The sequence below is a fragment of the Stenella coeruleoalba genome, assembly GCF_951394435.1.
Source record: "Stenella coeruleoalba genome assembly, chromosome: 20".
NCBI lineage: Eukaryota > Metazoa > Chordata > Mammalia > Artiodactyla > Delphinidae > Stenella > Stenella coeruleoalba.
Window position 1 is genome coordinate 43,556,705 of NC_137166.1, and position 12,056 is coordinate 43,568,760.

At 44.6% G+C, this 12,056-nt stretch overlaps 1 protein-coding gene across 1 annotated transcript in view; it reads left to right on the forward strand.

Annotated features, from left to right (window-relative positions):
* Positions 1 to 12,056, forward strand: part of WDR62 (WD repeat domain 62) — a 46,745-nt gene that overhangs the window by 12,550 nt on the left and 22,139 nt on the right. Inside the window, exons 9-11 of the mRNA XM_079906805.1 lie at positions 1,214 to 1,403; positions 9,076 to 9,213; positions 10,840 to 11,018. Coding sequence (XP_079762931.1) covers positions 1,214 to 1,403; positions 9,076 to 9,213; positions 10,840 to 11,018 — 507 coding nt within the window. The remainder of the gene's footprint in view (positions 1 to 1,213; positions 1,404 to 9,075; positions 9,214 to 10,839; positions 11,019 to 12,056) is intronic.

A 12,056-nucleotide genomic window follows, 5' to 3' on the forward strand; every position in this document is an offset into this window, starting at 1 on the left:
GAAATAAAGCAGGGACTCAAGAAGGAGAGTGTCTGGGAGTGGGGCTGTTGACTGGGTGGCCAGGGGAGGCCTCTCTGGTGAGAACAAGCCAGCTGTGTGGAGAGCTGGGTCCTGACAGCAAATGCAGAGGCCTTAAGGGGACAGCACACTGGGCTCCGTGTGTCACAGGAACGGCTGGGGACTGTGTGGCTGGAGCCCAGTGTGCTGTGGGAGGTTGGTAGGAGACAGGTGTAAGCATTGATGGAAGCTGCTGAGAGGAGCTTGGAGCCTATTCTGAGGTCACTGGGCAGCCACTGGGACCTTAGGCACTGGTGTTACTGGGTCAGGCCTTGAGTAGTAGCTCCTCTGGCTGCCATGTTGAGAGTGGGTGGAGGGGCTGAGCTGTGGTATATCTTCCCTTTTGTAGTAAGTCTGTTTTGTGAGGGTTGGGGGGCTACCTAACCAGAGAGTTCGGGGTGCCTGGGGCTGCCTCTTCGTAGGTTGCTGGACAGTACCTCCTGGGTGTGCCTTTTCTAAGAGAGCGCGTGGAGGGGCTTACTGGATGTCGCAAAGGAAAGAGAAGGTGGGTGAGCAACCCACAGACAGTAGTGTGTTGTAGTGGCCGGGGCGCCCAGCTCTGCCACCTTCTGCTGTGTGCTGTGTGGCCTCGGGCAGGTCACTGTATCAACGAGTGCTTCAGTTTCCTCGTCTGTAAAATACAGTACCTACCTCTCATGGAGACTGTGGGAATTCAGCACAGCTACAGCTCTCGGCTCGGCACACAGTAAGTGCTCAGTCAACTGTAGCCTTGGTAGGAAGGCCCCAAGCCAGGGGGACGGCTCACCAGCCCCCTTACACAGGGAATTTTGATCATGTGTTTGTGAGGCTGAGAGAGAGAGGGCCTGATCTTTGTGCCCATTATCCTATGCTCAGAGAGAGAGGATGGAGCTTGGGCCGAGTGAAAAGAGGGGAGAGAAATGTTAACAGGAGTCGAAAATTCAAACACTCTTAGGGGCTAGGCAGAAGCTTCCAGTTTACAGTCTCTGTATTAGAAGCAAAGCAAAGAAAGAAGGTGGAGGAGTGAGAAGTGGAGTTGGAGTAGGAGAGATGGGTCACCACAAAGATCATAAGGGATGGCATTGCCAGGCAGGAGGCAGCTCAAGCATCACCAGAGGCAGCTGTTACTACTCACAGTGACATTGATGGTCACTGATGACTCACGTGGCCTTGTCAGCTTCCTTTTCAGCAGGAAGGCAGAAGCCATCTACCCGGATACAGTGGCGCTGATCTTCGACCCCATCCACCAGTGGCTGTCCTGTGTGTATAAGGACCACAGCATCTACATCTGGGATGTCAAAGACATCAACAAAGTAGGCAAGGTGTGGTCAGAGCTCTTCCACAGCTCCTACGTCTGGAATGTGGAGGTGAGCCCCTCTCTCCCTCCCCCTCCCCCTGCTTAGCCCCCAGCTGGGGCTCAGCTGAGGAAGCTTCTGCAGAGTTTGGGGAGCCCATTCAGCCATACATGCAAAAGATACTCATGGACCCCTACTATGTGCCAGGTGCCGTTCTGGGTGCTGGGGACACAGCTGGGCAGGAAACTGACACAAGTCCTGATCTCCTGGAGCTCACATCCGGGTGGTAGAGTAAACCTGTAAACATATCAATATGGAACGTGCCAAGTACAATACTTCTCTGAAGAAAAACGAAGCCACCTAGGGGAAGGGGGGTTCAAGAGTGCTATTCTAGAAAGGAGAGTGGTCAGGGCAAGCCTCTCTGAAGATGTGACATTCGAGTGGGGGACCTGCAGGAAGTCAGGGGTGAGGCGCGCCACCATTGTGGGTACGGCAAGTGCAAAGGTCCTTCAGCAGCAGCGTGTGTACCCCAGGGAGCTTTCTGTCGAGGGCGTTTGCGTAGTTCACGGCTTTTTTTTTTTAATTGATTGATTGATTGATTGGCTGTGTTGGGTCTCCATGGCTGCGCGCGGGCTTTCTCTAGTTGCGGCGAGTGGGGGCCACTCTTCGTTGCAGTGCGCGGTCTTCTCATTGTGGTGGTTTCTCTTGTTGTGGAGCACGGGCTGTAGGCGCGCAGGCTTCAGTAGTTGTGGCGCGTGGGCTCAGTAGCTGTGGCGCATGGGCTTAGTTGCGCCATGGCATGTGGGATCTTCCCGGACCAGGGATAGAACCCGTGTCCCCTGCATTGGCAGGTGGATTCTTAACCACTGTGCCACCAGGGAAGGCCTTTTTTATTTAAGTGTTGAAAAAGCCTTTATTTTCTGAGAATGAATCTGTGGGGATTTTTCATTCTGAAGCTGTTCTAAGTATAATACTTCTTGCAGATAAGACTTGTAGATAAGATAAGGTAGAGAAAGAATTGTAGTCTGCTTTTTTTTTTTCCTGAAAATTTCTTATTATTAGGAATGTTTGTTCTAGAGAAATTATGTTTTCAGTGGCCCAGTTCAGGATTGTGAGAAATAACTTTATCCTTTTGAATAGGCATTATTCAGCCCTTTGCTTGAATACATCTCCTTTCATGGATCTGACATTTCTGTTGATAGCACTTTTCTCACTTAACAAGAATGTTTTTTAAATAACTTTTGAAATTTATATATAAATATATTATCCTTAAAAAAAGGTGAGATATTACAGATCAAGCTAAAGTCTTTTTTGATCACCTCCCCAGCCCCCACTCTTGCTGGCTCTCTCACCCTCACTCTTGTTATCAGTTGATTATGTGTTTTTTTTTCAATTCATTTTCTTTGCATCTGCTGATTATTTATATATATATTCTCAACAGAAATATCTGTGGGTAGATCTTTTAATCAGTTCTGGAAAGTTCTCAGCCAATATGGATTTAAGAGTTGCCTCTACCCCATTCTCTCTTTTTCTGTTACTCTAATTTGCTGTCTTTTTCTATCCTTCATATTTTTTTTCAATAAAACAGAGATCTAGAAAACCACACGAAAGAAATGTGCAGTCGATTGATTATTGTTAGCAGCTGTTGACACTCAAGGCCTAGATCCCTTTATTCATTGGGGTTGCAATATGGTGATATTCTAATTCTATCATTTCTTTTTATTAGTTGGACTGCTTATATGAAGAGAAACTTCCCTTCATCTACCATTTGGTCACCCAGTGGTACACTTCCTATAGGAAAGGCAGGATAAATGCTTGATTCTTTCCCTTTAATTACCAGTTTCCAAGATAATGAATTGGTTCCTTGTCCTCTAAAGGTAACTAGTTGTTTTTATTTAATATCATTATTAATTCACATATTTGAATATATTGGATATATTTTAATTGACTGCAATTATTAACATTATTGGAGCTCAAATTGTCCCATCTTTGGCCAGTGGAAGCCTCTTCAGGTTGGCTCCTGAGTCCTTTGGACATGATGCCAGTAGTCTTTGATTAGCTACCTTGCTAATGACAAGGGATGACAAGGTGTCCTAGCCTCATCTTGTGCATTTCTTGCCCCAAACCTGGAATCAGCCATTTCTTGAAGAAGCCCTGTTTTCTGTTTTGTTTCGTTTTTTCACTTTGAACTGGTATGTCAGAGTCACAGTCTGGGTGCTGGGGATGCTTATAGCTGTTGGATTGATCCTTCCAGAATCCTAGTTCTCAAAGACATAGGGGGATGATGGAATTAGAGTATCCCCAGTTAATCATTTCCTTGTTCCCACATTATAATACAACAGCCTAAGAATGATAATTCAATTCTGAAAACAGTTAAAACAATTTTTTTTGCAAATGTTCTCCCCATTCTCCCCTAATTTTTAGATTAATTATTCTGTATCTATATGATCTGATCATATAGTCATTATATACTATATTCTCTCCCTTTTGACCCCATTTATTTGAGGGGAGTATAAGTGTACATATATATTATGGCAAAATATACATAACATAAAACTTACCACTTAAATCATTTTAAATATACAATTCAGTGTTATTTAGGACATTCACAGTGTTGTACAACCATCACTACTGTCTAGGTCTGGAACTTTCTCATCACCCCAAAAGGAAACTCTGTACCCATTAAGCAATCACTTTCCATTCCTACTCTTCCCAGCCCATAGCAACAGCTAATCTGCTTTCTGTTGCTATGGGTTTGCTTGTTCTGAATGTTTCATATAAATGAAATCACAGAATATGTGGACTTCGTGTCTGATGTCTTTCATTTAACAATGTTTTCAAGGTTCATCTATGTTGTAGCATGTTTCAGTACTTTATTCCTTTTTAAGGTTGAATAATACTATTCCATCATATGGATAATACATTTTGTTATGCATTTATCAGTTCATGGACATTTGAGTTGTTACTTTTTGGTTTATTCCCTATTAATAATAGCCAAAATAACATTGTGGCTATTGTGAATAGTGCTATTGTGTAAAAGCTTTGTTTGAACACCTGTTTTCACTTCTTTCGGGTGTATACCCAGCAGTGGTCATGTGGTAATTCTATGTTTAAGTTTTTGAAGAACCACCACCGGACTTTTCCATGGCAGCTGCATCATTTTACTTTCCCACCAGCAATGTATGAGAGTTCCAATTTCTCCACATCCTTGCCAGCACTGGTTATTTTTCTGTTTGGTTTTTTAAAAATTATAACTATCTTAGTATTTGCAAGGTATTGTGGTTTTGACTTGTATTTCCTTAATGATTAATAATTTTGAGCCTCTTTTCATGTGCTTGTTGGTCATTTGTATATCCTCGTTGGAGAAATGTCTATTCAAGATTTTTGCCTATTGCTTTTTTTATTTTAATTAATTAATTTTTAAAAATTTATTCTTGGCTGCATTGGGTCTTCGCTGCTGTGCACGGGCTTTCTCTAGCTGTGGCGGGCGGGGGCTACTCTTCATTGTGATGTGTGGGCTTCTCTTTGCGGTGGCTTCTCTTGTTGTGGAGCACGGACTCTAGGCGCACGGACTTCAGTAGTTGCAGCACACGAGCTCAGTAGTTGTGGCATGTGGGCCCTAGAGAACACGGTCTTCAGTAGTTGTGGCGCTTGGGCTCAGTAGTTGTGGCTCATGGGCTCTAGAGTGCAGGCTAAGTAGTTGTGGCGCATGGGCTAGGTTGCTCCACAGCATGTAGGATCTTCCCGGACCAGGGATTAAACCCATGTCCCCTGCATTGGCAGGCGGATTCTTAACCACTGCGCCACCAGGGAATTCCTGCCTGTTTTTTTTGGTGTTTTTTTTAACATCTTTATTGGAGTATAGTTGCTTTACAGTGTTGTTAGTGTCTGCTGTATAACAAAGTGAATCAGCAATATGTATACATATATCCCCATATCCCCTCCCCCTCCCTATTTCTTAATTGGGCAGTTTGTCTTTTTGCTTTTGAGTTGTAAGAGTTCTTTATATATCCTGGATACTAGACCCTTAACAGGTATATAAGTTGCAAATATTTTCTTCCATTCTTTTTTTTTAGAAGTTTTATAGTTTTATTTATTTATTTAATTTATGGCTGTGTTCGGTCTTCTTCGCTGTGTGCCAGCTCTCTCCAGTTGCGTCAAGCGGGGGCCACTCTTCGCTGCAGCGCACAGGCCTCTCATTGTGATGGCCTCTCCTGTTGTGGAGCACGGGCTCCAGGCGCATGGGCTTCAGCACTTGTGGCACACGGGCTCAGCCACTCCACAGCATGTGGAATCCTCCCAGACCAGGGCTCAAACCCGTGTCCCCTGCATTGGCAGGTGGATTCTCAACCACTGCACCACCAGGGAAGCCCTTCTTCCATTCTTTATGTCGTCTTTTCACTTTCTTGATAGTGTCCTTTGATGAACAAAGGTTTTTAATTTTGATGAAGTCCAATTTCTCTATTTTTTGTTTTGTTGCTTGTGCCTTTGGTGTCATATCTAAAAAACCATTGCCAGACTTCCCTGGTGGCGCAGTGGTTGAGAGTCTGCCTGGCAATGCAGGGGACACGGGTTCGTGCCCTGGTCCGGGAAGATCCCACATGCCGAGGAGCGGCTAGGCCCGTGAGCCAGGGCCACTGAGCCTGCGCATCTGGAGCCTGTGCTCCCCAACGGGAGAGGCCACAACAGTGAGAGGCCCACGTACCGCAAGAAAAAAAAAAAAATTGCCAAATTCCTAGTCATGAAGATTTACTCCTATGTTTTCTTCTAAGAGTTTTATTATTTTAGCTCTTCCACTTAGGTATTTGATCTCTTTTGAGTTAATTTTTGTATATCGTGAAGTAAGGGTCCAAATTCATTATTTTGCATGTGGATGGATAATCCCAGCACCACTTGTTGAGCAGAGTGTTCTTTCCTCCTTGGGTGATCTTGGCACACTTGTTGAAAATCAACTGGCCATAGATGTATGGGTTTAGTTTTGGATTCTCAATTTTATTCTACTGATATATGTCTATCTTTATGCCAGTACCACATTGCTTTGATTACTATAGTTTTGTAGTGATTTGGTTTGACTATTTGGGGATCCTTTGCAATTCTATATGAATTTTAGGATCAGCTTTTCCATTTCTGCAAAAAAGACTGTTTACGTCCGTTGTAATCTTTATATTTTCCTTTCTTCTGCTAGCTTTTGGTTTAGTTTTCTCTTCTTTTCCTAGTTCCTTAAGGTGAGAAGTTAATTGATTTGAGATCTTCTTTTTTTGTAGGCATGTACAACTGTAAATTTCCCTCTGAGCATTGCTTTTGCTGCATCCCATAAGCTTTGGTATACTGTATTTTCATTTTCATTGGTCTCAAAGTATTTTCTAATTTCTTTTTTGATTTCTACTTTGACCCATTGGTTATGTAAGGTTGTGTTAATATCCACATATTTGTTAATTCTCCATATTTCCTCTGTTATTCATTTGTAATTTCATTCCACTGTGGTTGGAGAAGATTGTTTATATGATTAAAGCCTTTTAAGTTTATTGAGACTTATGTTGTGGCCTATATGTGGTCTATTCTGGAGAATGTTCTATGTTCATTTGAGAAAAATGTGTTCTGCTGTTACTGGATGTTCTTTATCTCTCTAGATCTATCTTTTTTTTTTTTAAGCTGAAGCAGTCATTCATTTTATTTATTTATTTATTTATTATTTGGCTGTGTGGGGTCCTAGTTGCGGCACGTGGGATCTTGCGTTGAAGCGTGTGGGCTCTTTGTTGTGGCACACGGGCTTCTCTCTTGTGGTGCACGGGCTTAGTAGTTGTAGCATGTGGGCTCTATAGGTGTGGCACGTGGGCTCAGTAGTTGCGATACATGGGCTCTCTAGTTGTGGCGTGTGGGCTCTCTAGTTGTGGTGCACAGGCTCTAGAGCACACAGGCTTAGTTGCCCCATGGCATGTGGGATCTTAGTTCCCCGACCAGGGATCGAACCCACGTCCCCTGCATTGGAAGGTGGATTCTTAACCCCTGGACCACCAGGGAAGTCCCCTAGATCTGTCTTTTATTGAAAATGGAATATTGAAGTCCCCAACTATTATGTAGAACTGTATATTTCCTCCTTCAATTCTGTCAACTTTTTCTTCATATATTTTGGGTCTCTATGTTAGTTGTATGTTTGTATTTGTTATATCTTCTTTATAATTGACCCTTTTTTGTCACTTGTAATAATTTTTTACTTAAAGTCTATTTTGTCTGGCATTACTGTAGACATGCAAAGCTCCCTTTTGGTTACTATTTGTATGGAATATCTTTCCATACCTTCACTTTCAACCTGTATGTATATTTGGATGTAAAGTGAATCTCTTGTGGGCAATATATAGTTGGATTTTTTTTTTTTTTTTTTTTTGGCGGTACACGGGCCTCTCACTGCTGTGGCCTCTCCCGTTGCGGAGCACAGGCTCCGGACGCGCAGGCTCAGCGGCCATGGCTCATGGGCCCAGCCGCTCCGCGGCATGTGGGATCTTCCCGGACCGGGGCACGAACCCATGTCCCCTGCATCGGCAGGTGGACTCTCAACCACTGCGCCACCAGGGAAGCCCTGTTATGTCCTTACTTTTATCTGTACTTCTCTACTTTGTCTCTCTTGTCCCTATCCTGATCAATTTTGTTTCCATTCCCAGCAGTTTCTCCTCAGTATAGGCCTTTGTCCTGAAAGGAGCCCTGGTAGGTTAGTTTTGAGAGCTCACCAGGCCTTGATTTCTCCAGCCCCTTCAGGCCTTACTGCTGAGCCCAGCACTCAACCACTATTGGAGTGGATGACCCCCCACCCCCACCCTGCCAAGTTCAACTACTGTTCAGTTTGGCCAGTTGTGCTTTCCAGTGAATACCTGCTGGCTACTTTGAGGTTAGAATACCTCATTGCTCCTCTCTGCTTTCTCCCATATACATGTTGAGAACATGTAGGTCTTATGACTGGAGGTAGTTTGTTCCTACCTGCTTGTATTTGGGGGAGTTATGAGAATATATTGTTCACCTACTTTTGTTATAAATATTGTCCATGGGGTTTTGGTTTTGCTTTCAGGTTTCTCTTTTTCACGTGGGAATTCTGAATTAAAAATCTGTGATGCTGCTGTCATCATCATCTCAGAATCCAGGCTTCCATATTTTGAAATTTCTTTATATGTTATCTCTTTGTCTCTCTGAGTTGCATTCTGAATAACGTCTTTAGTTCTATCTTTCAATTCAGTTAATTTTCTTTTCAACTGTGTCAAATCTTTGGTTTTTAATATGTTTTATTTTTCATTTCTAGGAGTAGTTCTATTTTGTTCCTTTTCAGCTCTGCTTGGTTGTTCTTTATAGTTTCTGGTTGGCTACTCATACTTTTAATCTTGTCAAAGTTCTTTTATTTCTTTAAACATAGTAAACATAGTTATTTTAGAGTCTGTTAGATAATTCCAGTATTTGAAGCTAGACTCTGTTGTTTCTGCTGCTTCTTGCTCGTGGTACCTTGTTTCCTTTTGTGCTTAGTGATTTGCACTACCCATTTTCCTTAGAAATTGATTTGTGGGGATGTTTTATGGACTGGACTGAAGATGGGGCATGGTAATATATGGTAGCATTTTGTGTCTTTTTTTTCTTGCAAGGCGTTACACTAAGGCTGTTTATCTGCAACGTACTTTTATTTCACCATGCAATAGTATATCATAGTGCTGGCATTGAAGTGCTTGTAATGAATCTCCTTTGCCTTGTTCTCTGGGGACTGTAGGTGTATCCTGAGTTTGAAGATCAGAGAGCTTGTCTGCCATCAGGATCTTTTCTGACTTGTTCCTCAGACAATACCATCCGCTTCTGGAACATGGACGGCAGCCCTGACTCTCACTGGCAGAAGAACATCTTCAGTAATGTAAGGGGCTTCATTGTGAACCATCTTTTAGGAGGAACAAAGGCCTACTTGAATCTAGGATAGGGGGGTAGGAGGGAGTTTTATGGAACCTCAGTGTTAAGCTTCACTAGGGACAGGAACCAGGAACCAAAGCTGGTCACTCTCTGTCTCCTATCTCATTTCTCTCTCTCTCCCTCTCTTTCTTTCTAGGTGACATGGTCTTTCCTGTCTGCTTTTTTTAAAATATATATATATATATTTATTTATTTATTTATTTTATTTTTGGCTGTGTCGGGTCTTGGTTGTGGTCCTCTCTGCTTTTCTTTACCACTCAGCTCCTGCTGTCTCAGTGTGTGTGGACACAGCCACTCCAGGCAACCCGACATACTCAACAAAGAAGAAATTGCTGCCCAAGTCTTGAGTTAAAACTCCCTGGGAGAGCACCTGACGGGCCAAACCAGGCAGGGGTGTCTCCTGTCTAGCTAGCTGCCACGCAGTGAAGCCTGAGGTGGAGGTGCTGGCAGGATCCCAAAGAGAGCCATGATGAGAGGCTGGGGAGAAACACTTTACTGAAGAAATGGTTGGTGTTGCTAGGTCAGTGAAGGAGCTTCTCTGAGGAGCTGAGGCCTGAATCATGCATTCACTGATTCTACAGATAGTTATTAAGGTCAGTGCTAGGTGCTGTGCTGCATGCTGGGGACACATCAGTGACTAAGGCAGACCCTTCTCCTGGCCCCGTGACACCTACAGTCTAGTAGGGGGAGGCAGCCAGCCAATAACTGCACAAATTATGATATAATCACAAGCATAATAAGCACCATGAAAGAAAGGTGTAAGGTATGAGTAAGATATATCTAAAGTCAGTCATCTGATTTTATCTGTGGCATTAGGGCAGCCTCCTGGAGGAGGAGATAACTGAACTGAGATATGGAGGATTGGGAGGAGTAAAGAGGGGAGGAGAGAGTGTTCTACACCAAGGGACAAAGGCCTTATGGCTGCAAAGAGCTTGATGAGTTGGAAAACCCAAAAGAGGTTAGTGTGGCTGGAACAAAAAAAGCTCTTAATGCAGGGTGTGTATAGCAAATGCTCCTTTACGACTCCCCTCACCAGCGCCCCACGTCCCCCTGCCATACTACCATCTTCTCTTCTGCATCTGTGATAACCATGTTATATTTGGTTGCACACAATAGAAAAACCCGAAGCGAGGTAAAAGTTTGATTTTCTGACTTGTAAAAATAGTCTAGAGGTAACTAGTCCAGGCTGTTTTGGCAGCTGTAGGAAGCCCTTAGAGACCCAAGAGCTGTCCAGCTCTCCACTCTGCCCATTTTGAAGGAGCCCTTGTCATCGTGGTCCAGGATGGCTGCTGGTGCTCCAGTCATCACATCCAAGTTCCAGGCAGCAGGATAGTGGGAAAGAAGCAGAAGAGTTTTCACTTGCTTTACACCTCATTGACCAGAATTTATTGACACAGCTTCATTTAGATGCAAGGGAGTCTGGGAAACATAGTTATTATTCTGAGTGGTGAAGCTCCCAGGTCAAAATTGGAATTCTGTTACTAATGAAGAATGGGAGACTATCAGGAGAAAAAATTGCAGAGGTGCTCCAGAGCTTCTCATAGCACTGACCTAAGTCCTTTCCCGCTTGCAGACCCTGCTGAAGGTTGTGTATGTGGAGAATGACATCCAGCACCTGCAGAACATGTCACACTTCCCAGACCGGGGGAGTGAGAATGGGATGCCTGTGGACATGAAAGCTGGGGTACGAGTCATGCAGGTCAGTCCTGATGGCCAACACTTGGCTTCAGGCGACCGAAGTGGAAATCTGAGGCAAGTGGGCCCTGGCGTTGTCTAGTGTACATCTCCCAGCTTGGGCTCAGGTACTAAGGGCAGTGGGGAGGAGCCCTGGCCTTGGCACCTCCAGCTGCCTGTTGGGAATGAGGGACTGTGAGTAGCAATCTGGTAGCCAGCCACCCCTGGGAACATAAGCTGAGAAGGGGCTTCCAGAAGGGCTAGCTCAGGGTAGATCAGGGTAGCTACTGGGGCCTCAGCAGCTGGGCCATGTGAACTCTGCCTGCAGGGTGGACAGGCAAACTTGCATGACTCTCGGGCATGGTGACACCTTCTCAGCCACATGGTACCACTGCTGAACCATCAGAGAAGATGCCAGCTGGAGCTTGGCATTTCTGGTGGCCCTGAGAGAGGGACCAGAGGATGGGACATCTGAGGGCTCGGGCTGTTTACCACCCTGCAGAGGTTTTTCAAGATGTGACAGGCCCAATAGGTGCTGACAGAATATGAGTCCTGTCACAGGGATCAGGTTTAAGGTGGCGAATGTCAGCTATGACCCCCTGGGTAGTGGAGCTGTTGCAGAATGGGAGGGACTGGGGCACTGGAGAGCATGTGCCGCATAACGGGGCAGCCACCACGCAGCACCAGTAGTATAGCCTCCAGGTTGTCAGATCTTCCCATTGTCTAAGAAGAACATAAAGTGCAGACTTTTTCTGTGAAGTTCCATGGTTTTTAAATGTTGGCAACTGTTGTGATGTCAATCACTGCATGAGGCAAACTGAACGTGTCAGGGGGCTGCTCCCGTTGACAGCACTTGGCTGTGAATGGTGAAAACAGTGAGGAGAGGTAACGTGGGCATAGCGATCTTCCCCCAGGCTGGCCGCTGGCCTGAGTACCATGGGTATTGACTGATTTAATCCTCTCACCGACCCTCTGGCGTAGGTGCTGTTATTCACTCCACTTTCAGATGGGTTCCCTGAGGAAAGAGAGGCCAAGTGGCTTGGCTAAGGTCACACGGGTAGAGAGTGGAGAAGCTGGAATTATTGTTTCTTATTTCAGTCCTGGATGACCTGTTGT